Genomic DNA, 17,459 nt, shown 5'->3' with positions numbered 1-17,459 from the left:
TTTCAACTGTCTATCAAGGATAATGATGACAAGGTTGAGTATCTGTGGGTAATAAGCAGGGGGAAGGCCAACAACACAGACATCCTGTAGGAGTCTATTATAGACAACCCAGCTGGGATGAAGGGATGGATGAACTATTCTGTAAGCCTCTGGCTGATGTGTCACAATTGCTAACCCTTGTTCTTGTGGGAGAGTAACTTGTGGGATGTCTGCTGGAAGCTCAACACAGTGGAGAAGAGGCAGTCTAGAAGGTTTCTCGAGTGTGTGGAAGACAACTTCTGACACAACTGGTGAGTGAACTTAGCAAGGGGTGGACCCTGCTAGACCTGCTTTTTACAAACAGAAGGGCTGGTGGGAGAGGTGGGGGGCAGATGACATTTTTGGCACAGTGACCATGACATAATGGAGTATTCAATTCTTGGTGAAGTAAGGAAGGGGTCAACAAAACCTCCACCTTGGACTTCAGGAGGCTGGACTTTGGCCTGTTCAGGACACTGGTTCAGAGAGTCCCCTAGAAAACAATCCTTAATAAGAAGGGAGTCCAGGAAAGCTGGACATACTTTAAGAAGGAAGTCTTAAAGGTTTCGGGAAACACCTTCCCTATGTGCCCAAAGATGAACTGGGGAAGAAGAACAGCCTGGCTGAACATGGAGCTTTCACTGGAACTTGGGTTTATGACCTTTGGAAGAAGTGGCAGTCAGGAAGGGTATATGAATGTTGTTACACCATGTAGAAAGAAAATCAGACAGGTGAAAGCTCAGCTAGAACTTAATCTGGCCACTGCTGTAAAAGATAATAGAAATGTTTTTTATAAATACATGAACAACAAAAGGAGGGCCAATGAAAATCACCATTCTTTATTGGATGTGAGGGGATCGTAGTCACCAAGGATGAGGAAAAAGCTGAGGTACCTAACGCCTTCTTTTCATCATTCTTTAACAGTAAGGCAACCAGATCCCAAAGGTGGTAGACAGAGACAGGAAGCAGAATTGATCCCCTGTAGTCCAAAAGGAAGCAGTCAGGGATGTGCTGAGCCACTTTGATACTCACAAGTCTATGGGACCAGATGGGATCCATCCTAGGCTGATGAGGAAGCTGTAGAAGAGCTGCTCTCCATCATTTACCATCAGTCCTGGCTAATTGGGGAGGCCCCAGGTGACTGGAAGCTGGACAATGTGATGCACATCCATAACAAGGCCAGAAGGAGGATCCAGGAAACGACAGGCCTGCTAGCCTGATCTCGATGCCTGACACAATTATGGAACTGATCATATTGAGTGTGATCATCATGCCAGTTAGGGTTTTTCTATGTTCTCTGTATTCTTCGCTCATGTATTTGTACCTCTGTAGCCTACTGTACTAGTAGTTAGTTTTCCCAGTAATTTTCCATGGCCTTTCCCTAGACAGGAAGTCAAAACAAATTCCAGAGCTCCAAGCCCTGAGAGGTGCAAAGCCCCCGTGCTATCTTGGTTTTTCCTGGAAACCAAGGCCGAAAACAACTCTGAGATACATTTCATAAACTAAGTACAGCTAGTAACAAGGCGGTGCTCCAGAGAAGGGGCTTGACCTGGGAGGAATTGAATCACCACTTGTCCTCCTAACGGGTGCTTTTAATCAATCATTCTAATTTCCTAAAACCTATAAATATGTACTCATCTCTGTGGGGTGGGCTTATCTGGACATCTTTCCATAACTGCCTCTGAAAACCTTCAAATAAAGATCTGCTCTTATATTACCTCTTTAGTAAAATCATCTCAAGTTTAATTTCCAGCAAGTTAGGAAAATGGCAACGATCACATGGCACATACTGGACAACCAGGGGATTAGGCCCAGCCAACATAGGTTTAGGAGGGGCAGGCCCTGCCTAACCAGCCTGATCTCCTTTTATGATCAGGTGACCCACTTGGTGGATGTGGGAAAGGCTGTGGATGTTGTCTACCTGGACTTCAGCAAAGCCTCTGACACCATCTCCCACAACTTTCTCCTGGAGAAGCTGGCAGCCTGTGGCTTGGACAGGTGCACTCTTTGCTGTGTTAAGAACTGGGTGGGTGGCTGGGCCCAGAGAGTGGTGGTGAATGGTGCTGTAAGCAATCAATGGCCAGACACTAGTGGGGTTCCCCAGGTCTCCACTACTGGGACTAGTCCTGTTAAATATGGTTATTGATGATCTGGATAAGGGGATCAAATGCACCCTCAGTAAGTTTGTGGACAGCAAGTTGGGTGTGAGTGTTGATCTGCTAGAAAGTAGGAGAGCTCTGCATCTAGATTTGGATCAATGGGTTGAGGCCAATGGTTTGAGGTTTAACAAGACCAGTTCGGGGTTCTGCACCTTGGTCACAACAACCCATGCAGTGCTATAGGCTGAGAAAGACTGTAAACCAAACTTTTTCAGCTGAGGAGAACTACAGGGGAATTCATCCGTTTTGCTGAGTGGAAGACTCTGACTAACACACTGCCACTTGTCAAGCCATCTAAGCCAAATACAGTCATTTGTCCATTATTTCAGCTGACCAAACTCATTGAGAGCAGAAGAGACGCCACTGAAGGGATGACAGGGGGAAGAATATAAATTGCTTTCAGCAATCCCACTCCAACCAAAGAGAAAACAATTGCAATTAGGCAGGAAGGGTGGCCCATAATCTCTGCAAGAATAAATGCAAAAGATAATTTGGGAGCTTGCCCTGCCAAGGAGGAAGGAATTTTGTGGCCAAGCTATTTGATATGGAACATGGAAATTAGACTGATCCCTGCAGTCTTCCAAGGACTTCCAATATGCCTAGGTATAAGTCAATTAATCTTCAAATGTACCACCTACCCAAGTACTGACAGCTGTACTAAGTTCTTCAGTTGCATCAGTAAACTGAATTGTCCTTGCCTCCAAGACAGGAGCATCCTAACTCCTGACTGATGCCTAGGAATGCAGTAGTTGGCATAGGTTAAAATCACACCAAGAGCAATTTCAACAGCTTGCCAGAATAAAGATGTCATTCCAATGCCAAGAAATGTCATGGGCACAGCTCAGCTAGCAGACTGTGACATGACCTGACTCAAGAAGGAACACAGGGATCTCTGCTCTGGAGAAGACACCACTGACAAACCTGGACCATGTTGTGTGTATGGACACTGCATTTCACCCTGTCCAGATCTGTAATTTTGTTGTTCTCAGTTTGAGATTGAAATGCATGTGTGTGTTTTAAAATGCAGAATGGCATTATTTGTGCAGCAAACCAAAGATCACTGTTCATAAATCAACTCCATGAAAATCCTTCTATACTCTCTCATTAATTAGCCAACCAAGCTAATTAATTTATTTAACCAGCTTTTCAGACACAAGTATTTCAAAAAACAGACCCCTGCTTTAAAAAGGTGAAGTTCATCCAAGAAACATCCAGTCTCATTCATCCAGAAGTGCAACACTGGGCACAAATTTTCACTGTAAGTCAGTGGCATAGTAGGAAGAGAAGGCTGTGGACATTTTCTATCTCTTCTTTTAACTAACAAACAGTTTTGGCACTCACAAAGTCCTGGAGACAGTGACACAACTAAATCAACTGAGAATATTTTCCTAAAACAAAGTGGTATCTCCACCCACATAGTAGCTGGTGATTTTATTACAGTATTTAGAACAGGCAGAATTCTAGCCTATCACATTTCAAACTGTAAGATCCATTACTGGATACTACTAAGAACAAATCCCCACTGTATTCAGCAGGATAGCTTTCTCCTTCTTGGTTAACATGTATTTATACAGTGAATATATGAAAATAAATGCGTAGCCTCTTTGTTGCTAATGGAAAGTCACTTCTGGATCAGCAAGATCCAGGGCTTTTGAAAATAACACAAAACTAGCTATATTTAAAGACATTAGTATTTACATTAACATTAATTTTGTTTTCCTGACCTCACCTATACCGTATCCTCTGAAAACAGAAAACACTAGAATCTTGAACTGGACTTCCAAAATGTAAGGTTCCTTCATAATCATTAGATTCTTTGAAAATGTAAACCCTTTATTACAATAATTCTGGCTCCTATTGTCCCTTTTGGCCTTTTAAAACTATTTTGACTTACAAGATTTCTATGAGAGAGAACATTACATTCCAGTTTTCCCATGAACTTAGTTTTTGAGGGCTCCAGCACCATGCCTTGAGGCTACTTTATAAGGGCTTTGTTACTATGACTGCCACACTAACTCTGAAGCTCTTTTCACATCCTTGGCTGAAAGGACACTTGCCAGCGTACCCAGTGTCAAAATCCTTTTCTTACTAATCTAATTGAACAACATCTGGAAAACAAATGAATAGGGATTGTTAAACTGGTTCCCTCCCATCCAAATTGCAAAAGAAAACAAGTAGAGAAATTCCCAAAGTATTTTTGTTCCTGCTGTATAATCTCAGTATTTAGGTACTTTAACATCAGTCTGAGACTCACCTGCAGGGCAAGATGTGATCTTTTGAGTTTAAGCTCACTAATGAAAAATACAAGAAGCTTTGTTCATGTAACATTCAGGTTTACAGCAGTGTTAAAGTTCCAAAGTTCTCTATAAATTCCCATCATATTGTTGCAACAACACAAAATTCATATACACAACAGCCCCACAATCCCTCTTCATAAAAACAAGTAATTCTTTAATGCATCTTTCGTTCATAAATTTATAAAAATAAAGCAACTTGAATAAAAATTCATGCCTATAGAGGGCAAGGATTATAACCAAATACAGTTCAAAGCACTTGATTATATAGTGAAGCAAATAAAATGTTTGAGTTACTATTTTTTAAGTAGCATTCAGGGGCCTTATGAGCAGAATCAGAAAGTAATGCTATAGATGATGATGCTATCGTATCAATAGAAAATTAATTTGTTAAGGTTAAAAACCAGATCTAACCATCTACTCCAGACAGACTTCTCATAGCTAAGAAATGAGGAGGGGAGGGCAGGGGAAGGGAGGGCAGTGGAGGGGAAATGAAACCATCCTATTTTAGGTTCTAAAATAACAGCAGGAGCAGGTTTCTCTTGCCACATGACTGGATGTGTAAAGTCCTCAAGAAAAGAGGATAGTTCGATCTGCCAAATTCTGCCCACTGTTCTCCCCTCAGACAGTTCTCGTGTCTCCTTCTGCACTAACAAAGGCTTAACCTGGAAAGAAGGCCAGGCCCAAGCCTTTCACAAGAACTTCCTACATTAAGGAAAGAACCAGAAGGAGTAGGACCTTTCTCATCTTTCCCTTCCCAGCCCAAACACCCTGAAACAAGAAAGTGACCTCACTTTGTGCTGCCCAGCCTTGGACGCACAAGCCTTTACTACGTCACAGAGCAGCACTGAAGTTAGCAATAGTAAAGATTGTACAAAAAGGCTACTGTGTGCAAATGACCCAGAGCTTGGAAACCCACTTTTAGAGCCATCTCTGCTCTAAGTTCAGCCACAGGCCTTCTTGGGAAATAATGTAGTCCAAATCTGACCTGATTCCTTTGTGCTATCTTTTGTCCTTTCTTCCAGCGAAGAATGGGCTTCAGAGCAGTTAGTTCCTTGTCCTCTTTTCCTCTTTCTATCACATGTTCCCCAAGGCTGTATGATGCTTCAAATACAATTGGAGAGATGACGTCCTCGACTCTTTTCTGTACAAGAAGACAAACACGTATTTCACCTATGCATATAGCCAAGCAAGTTTCTATCTACAACAATTATACATTCAATTAAACAAGATCATTTAATTAAACATGCAATTAAACCAGATTCAACACTGCAGAGAGGTTTGTCTACTTCCTTTATCTTTCTCCAGGTCAAACAGGAATAAGCACATTACAATGAAAAAGTCAGAAGCTTAATTTTTTTTTTTAAGTTACTCTTTTGGGATCTACTCGTCAATACACAAAAGCAGTGGAATATTTTGCCCACCTATAAATCAAGTGGTTATCAATTAAAATCTTTTCTTTAAAAAAATAGAAAGCAATTAAATTATTCCTGCAAAACCAAAGATCAAATAATTTTCATCTCTGGCGTTTCAAAATCCTAGACTTTGACTGAGATCACCTTCTGTGAGCTCCATTCATTAAAAGAACAGAAAACTCAATCTTCCCTTGTTGTTTTGCATATCACTGAAATGAATGGATTAATAAAGGTACTAGTGTGGCAATAAAATAGGGTTAGAGACATAGAGGGCAAGAAAATCCATCTTCCATTATGTTTCTCAAAGCAAAATTTACAGTTTCCCCCATCTTCAGCACAGTAACACTTTCAGTTTGTAAAAGAAGAAAGTTTTTCAGTTTCTTTACTTGCTTATTGTAGGCTTCATACCAGGTGTATAGAATGGTGCTGTATTATCTGGCTGATGAGACAAAAGGATCACCTTTTCTTGTTGCTGAAACCCAAGCCATAAAATTTGTCATAACATACAATGCCTAAATCCAGACTGCTGTGCCAGGACAAAGTGCTCATTGTGTTCTGTTCAGTCCTGAATTCCAAAATCCAATTTACCAGAAAATCTAAGTGCAAATGCTCTACCTTTTCACAGGCAAACATTCCTCTTAAATTTTAATTACTTAAAAACATGGCATTAATTCAGCACAGATTAAATTGAGGCAATAAATAAATCCCGTAAGTAAGCACATCAAACTTTCACATAGGCCAGCTCTCAACTTTGCCTTGCACTGGTTAGTGGGTTTCTCTGAACACAGCCCGCCAACCACAAGAAGCAATTGAGATGCAATGACTTTAAAATTACATCTTCCAGATGTGGGAAACCTGGGTACTAAATGCTTTTCAGACCACCCTGTTTGATCTGTTTCAAAACAACCATTTGCTGTCTCCAATATGTTGACTGTCCACAGATCTCTGAAGCCAAAGATTAGTGGCTAACCAAATTCCCAAATCATTGGTTAGTTGGATGAATAATAGCAAATATAAGGTTGGATGACATTTACCCTCCTGCACGATCAGCTAGCCCTTAAATTCCCTACCCTAATACGAATGTCTGCCAGTACTCTGAAGTTTAGACTGCACACTGCTTGGAGCGATTTGTGCTTTCTTGGTAAAGAGCACTGATCAACAACAGACAGCAATGGTGATATCTTGACTTCTTTCCAATCCCATAAAAAGGACTATGCATAATCTGCAGCACTATTAAACCTCTCAGCAGAAGAGACACTCATGGCTGCAGCCCCTTTCTCAGCTGTATTCCTACGGTAGGCATTTTACCATACTGAGACTACTGAATAACAACACTACAACTCACCGAAGCTGATAGCCTTGTTCTCACAGAAAATCAAGTGTATTAAGTAAGGATTGTTATCAGCCTACATGAAGACTTTGTATACAGAGAAACAAGATTACAAAAGAGCATGCCATACAGCAACAGTCAAACACAAACCATCAGGCAAATTGCCACCTAATCCAACTGTATGCAATCAACCATGTAAACACAGAATAATAAAATGTATGCAGTGAAATCCACCTACTATTTTTGTGACTTTATTACTGCAGTATAGTAAGAATAAGTACTTAATCACTTCTACATGTTTTAATATGGTCTTGCAGGGTTCAGTCCAATGCCCTTTAAAGTCAAAAGGTGTTTCCTATTGACTTTGATGAATGCTGGAGTGCATTTTATTGTTTGCTGGTGTTCTACTTGATTTTAGTGGTGAAATTGTGACTTCTCTACCACCACAGCCCTGGGGAATACATTTCACAGAGTCATTTATCTTCAAGTAAGGATAAAATTATGAATGCTGCCCAGTTATTAATTTTGCCACATGTTCCCTTCTGCTCACAATGCTTCAAAAACAAAGGCAACAGTCTGTGGCATTTGTTCTCAGTAAAACAGAGACAAGACAGTTCTGTCTCACAGGTACACAACAGACTGCCTGGATATGAACATATAAAGATAATCAATTTCTTTCATTTTCAGTCTACTCAATTTTTCTGTGTTGAATCATATATTGATGACAGAGCTTGCAGATAGCTTTTAGGTATTCCTGATGTCCCAGAAGAAGTCAAAAAATTCAATGCAAATAAGGTTTGAGATAGACTGAAAAATCCTTCAAGCAAGGAAATGGTACATTTTTTGTATAAGTTGCATGACCCTATGAACTGGATTTGTCAAGGGATATGATTTCCAAAAGCAGATTTTACATGTAATCACTGCTTGACACCGCAAGGATGTTTTGCTATGGAAGTAATATAGGCAAAAGACATTTCTGAGCTCTGAAAAACCAAACCTGGCAAATCATAGCATATGGACAGCACAGCTTCAGTAATTGAAAAGAAGTCTTGAAGGACACTACGAGTGAAATATACTAGGAGTTCCAATTATGAACAGAAACAATTATGCAACTAGGGTTTAGTAAGTAACAGCAATAAATACTTAATCTGTACAGACTGGAGTCACTGAACTAGTGCAAGTTTTCACCATGCCTGAATTGGAAAGCTTACCCTAGCAAATACGATAACAAAGGTTTGATATCTCCTCTCACAGAACAATCATCTCAAAGAAATTTTTGAATGTTGTGGCAGTAACTGTACATGGCCAGATATTCCTTCTTTTTTTTTCTCTGATTTAGCAGAGCAGAAGAAAGCAAGAAAGCAAAGCCTCTGCCAGATTTATGACTGTATTTCTGTTTGACTTTAGTACCAAAAAGTCTTAAAAATCTGAAAAGTAAGGAAAGAGCAATCACCAAACTTCACATCCGTGATTCTGAACATAATTTTCAACTGATGATGAAGTGTGATAACTGTAAGAAATAATTTTTGTCACTTTTAGGAGACATGGACTAAAGCACATCATGACAACACACAAATATAGAGTCCAACATCCTAAAGGCACACTGCCTTGGCAGACAGCCACTGCCTTTTACAGCTTTAACTTTAGGCTACCAAGAGCCCACACACATCAGGAATTGGGCTGGAACAAGACAGAGTTTAAGTCAAGAGATAGGATTTATTCTACTCATGGTGCAAGTGGTTGCCAGACTGGATATCATTTCAGCTTTCTTTTGGCTCAGTGCCACAGTAGACTCAGGGGACTGTACATGAGCTCACTAAATCATCACATTTAATCTCCTTTCTTCAACAAGGTGAAAGCCTCCAAGAAGGACTCTAGAGAGTGCAAAATTCCATTTTTAATTATGGCCAATGGGCTGAGAAATAAATTGAGATGTAAATATTGCCCACAACCTACAGCAGGAATAAAGGATGAAACATGGCCCATTAAAAGAAGGAATATCAACTAATTTTCAGCAGCAGCATCTGAAGAAATACACAAAATCATCAGCATGACTTCCACAGTTGCTTGATACTTCTGTTCATGTCTTCCTGCAGTTTCTCTTTTCTTTCTCTGTGGGAAAGTTCTATGAACCTGTCCAGCCTTTTTCTACTCTCTCTGACTTGATCCCCAGGATTTTAACCCATGAATTCCAGAGCTTTAACTGAATTCAGCACAGCTTTTCAGTACTTCTGAGAATTAAATTCTGCTTAGCTAAATGACAGAGAATGAATTCCAGAACCCGTTTTTTAAAACGCACAGATTGAAACTTTTAGTCTAAATGTATTTATTTCAGGTGCTAAATAACAAGCACTAAAATTAGACTAGGAATTTTTACAGGCTCAAATACACAGAATAAATTTGACGATCCCAATTTAACAGAAAACATATTTATGCTGGAAAATGTAAGACACTATGCTAATGCTAATCCAGCATACAACTTGAATCAGCTCACAGGTCACTACCACATAAATACTCAACTCCTTGTCGAGAGACAAACAGTTCCCTGAACCATGATCTCACAAATTACTCAAATTCCCACCAGCCTTCAGAAACAAAAGCCACTACTGCCACAATTTATCAAATGAAATCACTGCTGTAGGTCTTAGTAAACATACATCTTAGCTTATGAACCAATAAGATGACAATGCTTGACTTTAACTGTGTTCTCCTGTTACCCCAGTCTCCCTCTCTAAACTGTGAGTCATCCAGGGTGCAAGGTTTAGAAGCTGTGCAATTCAATAAGACTGTTAATTAGACCAACTGGCTTTTAACTTCAAGAAAGATTTTCATTCATTTCCAATGAATGAATGTGTACATGTCATTCTAGTACCTGAAAATGAAAAAGGAGCAACTTAACTTCCTTGCCCTGTTCCTTGCAACACTTATCAATTCCAAGATTAGACACCTTGGTGTTAAGTCCCAGTGCAAGTTAATACCTTCAGCCTCCTACTATGCAAAAGAATAACAACCTTTGTCCTCTCAAGAGCTTTCCTCTGTTCTCTACTTACTATGATAAAGATATTCTAGGACTTGTAATAAATTATTTCAGACCAGCATAATTTTCAAGTTGATGTCTCCTCACTGCAAAGGCATGCATAACACGATCATGACAAAATCAACTAGAAAATATCTACTTTCCATTATGTAGAAGATGGGGATTCTTTAATACTTCTCTTTTTTAAGGTTTTAAGATACTACTGTAGTTAAAAGGAGAAAAAAAACCCAACTGCAACCTCTTTTCCAGAGAAGAGACAGAACTAAAAGTTTACTTGATTAGTAAAAGCTCATTTACAAAGTTACAGGAGAACTTTTGTCAAATTAATAGTACATGAAGGCAGTCAGAGGCCTGATGTTTCAATCATACATGCTACTGTCTTAAGATTTTGTGACAGCTACAATTCAACAAGCAGGTGAATAGCCTTTGTTGGTAAACTGAACTATTACAAGACTTTTGAAAAATTTCAAAGTTTAGAACAGGAAAAAAAAAAGCAAAGTATTTGCAAGGTGTTACATGTCCTAATGTTATTTAGGGTTATCATTCAAAAGAATGGGAGTGCTTTCTTTACCCTTTTCCTAAATGCTTTACTCCAGCACATAACTGCTTCCATTAGATCAGCAACTCCTCTTGGCACACACACCAAAAAGTGAAAAGATGTCTGGAGAACAGGTGGCTGAAAATCTGCTAGAAGAGTCAAGAGGCAGTGGGCAGAAAGACTGGATGGCTCTGAAACATCACAGTAGCAGTGGAAAATATATTTTGATAGATACTTCTTTTTAACATTTTTTTTTCCTGAATTAAAGACCTGACAATATAATTCTTATGATTCTTTCAAGGCTGTGATACAAAAAAGCATTTCATCAATACAGCTTTATAAGAAACACATATATGTATGAAACAAGGAAACATTCTAGTTAAGCCCAGTTTCCTGTAAAAATGTACAGGAAAAAATAGCAGCATTGTGCCAGGATTCAAAGTAAGGAGAATCATCCTGAGTAGAAAAGGATAGCTAGATATGAAGGAAGGTTAATATCAGTGTTTTTACTGACAGTTAATTTAGTAAAGTAGGAGCGATAGAAATGGTCCTTGGGGCTCTTGCAAAGAAAACAACATACTATTCAGCACGCCTTCCTGTCTGCATGCATCTGAAAGAGAGAGGCAAAGTACATGAGAAGAATGATGTTCCTGTAGTTTCATTTACAAACTATTGAAATGAGAACAGACTACTTATGAAATCTAGAGGTATTTACACACAAAAATATAAATCCTTCTTTTGGTAACAGGAAAATAGGTGGAACACAATGAGAATCTGGGAGGAGTGTTGCTGTAGTGGTTTGACCAGGCTGAATACCAGGTGCCCACCAAAGCCATTCTATCACTACCCTCCTCAGTTGGACAGGGGAGTGGGATGATAAAAGGACATCCAATGATTTGCAAGGAAAAGGAGTCACTGATTACCATCATGGGCAAAAGAGACTAGAACTGGGGAAATAAACTGAATTTATTTCCAACCAAATTCCGAGTAAGATAATGAGAAATTTAACAAATTTTAAAAACACATTTTTCCCATCCCTCCTTCCAAGCTCTACCTCCTCCACAGTGACTCAGGGAGATGGGGGAAGGGAGTTATGATCAGCTCATTGAGTGTTGCTTCTGCTGCTGCTCAGGTAGAGGAGTCCTTCCCTTGCTCCAGTATGGGGTCCCTCCCATGGGAGACAGCACTCCATGAACTTCACCAGGGGCTGCAGGGGAATCTCAGCTCCAATGCCTGAAGCACCTCTTACCCCTCCTTCTCCACTCAACTCAGTGTCTGCCTAGTTGTTGCCATCTCATACTCTCACTCCTCTCTTCTCTGAGCACAATTACATCTGCTCAGTAACTGTTTTTTACTTCTTAAATATGTTATCACAGAGGTGCTACCATCATCTCTCATTGGTTTGGCCTTGGCCAGAAGCTGGTCCATCTTGGAACCAATTGATATTAGCTCTGTTGGACATGGGGGAAGCTTCCAGTAGCTCCTCGCAGAAGAACTCCTGCAGTCCCCGTGCCACCAAAACCTGGCCATGCAAACCCAATACAGTTGTAATAACATGACCCAAGTCTATTCTTGCACTATTAAACAGAGGATTTATTAGTCTAATCCTCTTGGAAGCAGAATTTAAAATCAATTCAAGTAAAAGGAAAGAGTGTTACAATTGTCTGCTTTGTTATGTGAATTTAAAAATTCGAACAGAGCTGTGATGTCAGCTTTTATATTTAATATCAATTCATGTTTCATATCCTAGATATCTACTAGCAGACTTCTGAAACCAGGACCCATAAGTTGAGCTCTTTACTCCCCTGTGCCATGACTTCTGTACAGATACAAGCTGTGACATCTGAAGAGGGTGAGGGAAGCAATATTATTCTGGAAGCAATATTTGTCTCTGAAGATGACGAGTTCCCATTCACTATTTGTAACACTCTAACTAATAGAATTAATATTATTAACCAAGAAATATTGAGAAGAAGAGTTAAAGGAAACTTATCCATTACATAGCACAAGCATTGTGCATGGTGCCAGGGACATTCTCCTACCCTCCAGTTCTCCTGTGCTGCACATACCTACATATCAGTATGCTAACAATCATCTCAGTAACACCTTGTCTCCATGTCCTCCTCCTCCCCACCACTTTTCTCCTCTTCTTTCATTCTCCTCTGATCAGCCAGACAGCATTGTGCTAACACTCCCCCCTCTTCAGTCTCTGAGCCTCTGCTCACAGCTTACACAAAAGCAAAATGAAGAACAGGAAAGAATCAGTACATCAGTACTTCAGAAACCTTATGGTCATTTTAGTCCATTTACAGCTGAAATCACAAATTAATAGAAAGCTTGCCATTCCTTTTGACAATGATAAGGCTTTTCTCCTTGTTCCTGCTTAGAAGCCACATCAGCAAATACAGCCGCCCATCTCTCAGAGGATATTACACAATGACAAAGGGAGACTGTTTATACCCACAGACAAGAGCAGAACGAACAAGTGTTTCTCAGGGGAACCAAGGAAAATCAAAACTTTCCCTTCAAGTTCTGTGGGCTTGAAAAACAAACAAGGAACATATTTCCACAAATAAGTGGAAACTATTTCCTCAGATCAGAGTTGAGAGCTCTACTCTGAAGCTGGAGATGCATTCACAGGGAATAGAAAAAATGGCATTTTAAAACAGCAACATTGCATGAATTGCAATAAGGTTTTAACCTAATATGATGATTAGGTGCAGGTATTACCACTTTACACATCTCCTTTGATTACATATTCTCCTTTGAGTACTTTTGATTATTTTATACATTATGCAACGGGTCAAATGTGTTTATCCTAATAGCAATACTTTCTTAAATTCCCATCTCTCAGTTTCACAACATGTAAAATTTTGGTAACAACACAAATTTTTGGCTTTCATGGAAGACTATTCTAGATTATTTATAGTAACTCTAAATGGATAAACAGAATATCTTGTGACATACTGGGACATTCAGCAAAGCTGGGAAAGGGCAGAATTAGCCTCTTCCCCACCACAGACCCCGACAGCTAAAAACACAAATCCTTGGGGAGAGGTCTTATAGAGATTCTAAGCAGTGGGAGTCATAAGGAGAAAGTATCAGAAGAAGTGAAGGGTGAGGGAACAATGGGGGCAAGGGGCATTGGGGATTGGCTTATTGTTTTATAATTCGGTTTTCAGGAAAATATAACAAAAAGTCATTAAAATACATGTTTATCTGCACTAGATATTATCGTGCATTGTAGAGGTGTAAAATGATCTTCATCTGTCTAGACGGCTCTCCTTGGGTCTTTGGGCTTTGGACATCTCAGAAATAACCATTTCTTTCCTCCTGATTATAATCATTTCCATGGTACTCTGAGCACAATATAGACATTTTGTGAAGGGCTGTGATACAGAATGACCTCCTCTGTATACAGCAACCCATAAAAAACCAAGACACAATTCTGTGGAGAAAGACATCTTCTCAGGTCTAAGGTATAACGTGACTGGAACCAGTTGTATTGTGCCAAAAACACCTCTGACACTGACCGTGGCAGAGGTGCAAAGGGAAAAGAGCCCTTTGCTGCCCTTCAGTTTGAGTCTATGTAGCACAGTAACACTGCCCTTGGGTAACTGAGTTCTCAAAGGCTGAGGGCTCAGCAGCACTAGGATTGGAAGCAATTTTGGTAACAGCATCAACCACAATAAATATACTTGCTCTAGCTACCAAACTAGATCAAAACTAATGTTATTTCCTTTTCAGGAGTGAAGTATTTCCTTAATTTCCTTTATTTCCTTAATTTTCCTTCTGAATGAACTTTGGAATGTATTTTTCCAGGGTCTGTTCAATTTCCAGTTGACTGGAACGCAGTGCTGAAGTAAGAGCATATGAGAGCACCGTAAGTGCATGGGAGAAAAAATACCAGATAGTGCAAGGAGCAACTGCAGAGAGCTGTAAGTGCATCAGAAGCATGGTACTCAGAGCTTAGGAAAGACAAAGTGAAGGGGACATGGACAAGACAACGATATCAAGGCTACAGGCCAGGATGACAGAGCTACAAGGAGCACATACCAAATCCTAAAAATCACCACCAGCAACATCTAAATGCTTTGCGATACTTAAGAAAAATAGCTGTGTAGGGAGCTTCAGTAGTAGACACAGTCAAACAAACAAATCACAGATCAGAAGTGTGTATCAGATTCCCTGAACAGCTTGCTCAAGCACAAACTGAGCTTTGCCTTGGCTTGGACACATAACACCAGGAGTGTGTTTTATTCACCAAACTGTGCTGTGAGGATAATGAATACAAATGGACATGAACAAGTTGCGATATTTTGAACTTTATCTCAATTCTTGTATTATTTGTTCAAAAATTGTATCTTCACTCCCAGACAGGAACCACAATCTGCCATTTTTACCCCACTGGCTGTGGAATTTTGTCATATCTCTCTTTTGGTACTGTTTCAAAACTCCTATACAGAGAAACTGCTTTCCTATAATTTGTCTCTATCAACAGAAAAGTCTTAGAAAACAAATATTGTGTTACTAATAATACTTTAAATTACCCCCTCTTAAAATTAAATTATCCTAAGAGGCAGTAATAGACTGTATCATTTAGTCTACCTTCTTGTATGTCCCAGACATCACAACTCATTTGTTAATCTTCCACCACATTAAGTAATTTGTTTAGCTACAGATATTTTCCAGGAACACATATAGTTAGGTCCTACAGTAATCCCTCTTGGATTTAAAAGGTCCTGAGTCTGGCTTCTTTAAATACACATGACATCATATTTCAGTCACAGGTTTCTGTCACACCTTTCTCTACTAGATTACAAATAGCTACTTAGGTGACTCTTGGCCTTCATTAAAATAAAAACACTGTGATTAGTTCAAATTTCTAAGTGAGGCCTTCCCTTGTAACACTTGATCAGGTTTTATAGATTTTACATCATCGAAACAGGAAGCATTTCATCAGTGAACACACAATTCTACCCCCAGTCAAAGTAACAATCTATACAGAAGAATCTATACAGAAGAAGACCCACTCCAAAGAACTATTCTCTCTGTATTCTCGCTGTATGTATGCCCAAAAACCTCGCTGCTTCTTTTTGCCAACTGTCATGCTGAGAAGTCATGTTCAATTGTTGGTCTGCTATGATCCTGAAATCTTTCTCAAGGCCCACGCTTTGCAGAAGACAAGCCTGTCTTAAGGTGATTCACCACAATATTGTATCCCATCATAATCTGTGCCCAAAAATTGTTACTGTATCCTTAAGACCTGTATCCAGGGTCCTCATGTACCTGTGTGTGTAGAGGCTGCTGGTGCACAGGTGTTTGTGTGGTATTTATGCCGGTGACTATGTAACCTTTTCTTAGGCTTTCTTTTTAGTTTTTTTTCCTTGGTTTGGAGAAGCTGCAGTAGCAATCTCTAAGCTGCCTTGAGGACCAATTCCACAGCTGTCTGTCTGAAAAAAAAAATGGGGGCATCGCCCTGGCAGAAGTGGAGCAGAACTGCCCTGCTCCACCTCAAGCTGTTTGTTAATAAACCAGGGTTTTTTTCACTTTCATCTATTAGTGTTAATTTCTTTTTGGTGGAATGGGATTGTTGGAACCTTAAAGCAGACAGCTCATTCCAGAATGTTTTCCTTTGAATTGTTTCAAACTAACACAAAGCCCCTTCTCCTCTTTTGTAGGCAGGTTGCAGTCTTTGTTCCTGGATGAATGATCTCACACTTAAATAGATTAAAATAAACTTTACTTAATTGGCTCAGCATAGTAGAGGCTTCAAAGCACTTCATAAAAAAGTCCCTATCCTCCCCTTTTAACCAAGTATTTTTATGTTATCTGCAAAATGTGGAAGTAATTTTGTATTTATTTTCAGATCTTTAATAACTAATTTTAAGCTTTCTACTGATCTCTCTAGACCATAATTATAAATAACCCACCTAATAACCCTACACTGACATCTCCTTTCTACATCAGTCTGAAAAACATTAACTTTTACATATACAAATTTTGTCTTATTTTAAAATCTTTTTTTAAATCATAGGGCATAAAATGTTAAGTGAAATTACAAGCCCCTAAAATTCTATCACAATCGTCATAGCTACCTTCACTGATCAAACTCATTAATTCATTACTCGGGGTTTGGGCTTTTTTGTTTTTTAAATCAAGCTGGTTTTGTTCCTTTAATTTCTTGAGCATGACATAATTGCATTTCCATTATATTGTTTGTACAATGATGTCAATCTACAGCCCTTTAGATCAGCTTTCCTACCCTTTTTAATATATTGACACTTTAAAGCTCTCAGTGCTTCCTGAAATTTCCCTTGCATTACAAGATTTAGAAAAGGTTTACAATGTGGAGCCAGAGAACTCTTCAGCAAGTTTTTGGGACTCTTGAGTTTCCAGAACATTTTAGTCTGTTTATTTCTGGCAAACAGTATTTGACATTGTCCATATTTACAAATGCATTAAAAGCACAGCATAAACTTTGTGACATATGAATACATTCTTATTCTCCTTAACAAAATGTGTAAGTATTTAATGAAGCACTTTTGAATCCCTGTACAAATGATTTTATTACCATAATCAAATCATGGGGTAATATTATTGCTAGGATTTATTTCATTAATGCATCACGATTTTATTTGGAAGAGGCTATAATCTCAAAGGAAAGA

At 39.2% G+C, this 17,459-nt stretch overlaps 1 protein-coding gene across 1 annotated transcript in view; it reads right to left on the bottom strand.

The window, feature by feature from the left end:
* The window catches only part of ITGA9 (integrin subunit alpha 9), a 212,176-nt gene that overhangs the window by 104,502 nt on the left and 90,215 nt on the right, over positions 1 to 17,459 (bottom strand). The window contains exon 16 of the mRNA XM_058803423.1: positions 5,460 to 5,615. Coding sequence (XP_058659406.1) covers positions 5,460 to 5,615 — 156 coding nt within the window. The remainder of the gene's footprint in view (positions 1 to 5,459; positions 5,616 to 17,459) is intronic.

This window comes from Ammospiza caudacuta, chromosome 1, assembly GCF_027887145.1.
Source record: "Ammospiza caudacuta isolate bAmmCau1 chromosome 1, bAmmCau1.pri, whole genome shotgun sequence".
Lineage (NCBI taxonomy): Eukaryota > Metazoa > Chordata > Aves > Passeriformes > Passerellidae > Ammospiza > Ammospiza caudacuta.
Note: the sequence above shows the minus strand (reverse complement) of the source record. Positions and strands in the feature narration are given on the sequence as shown.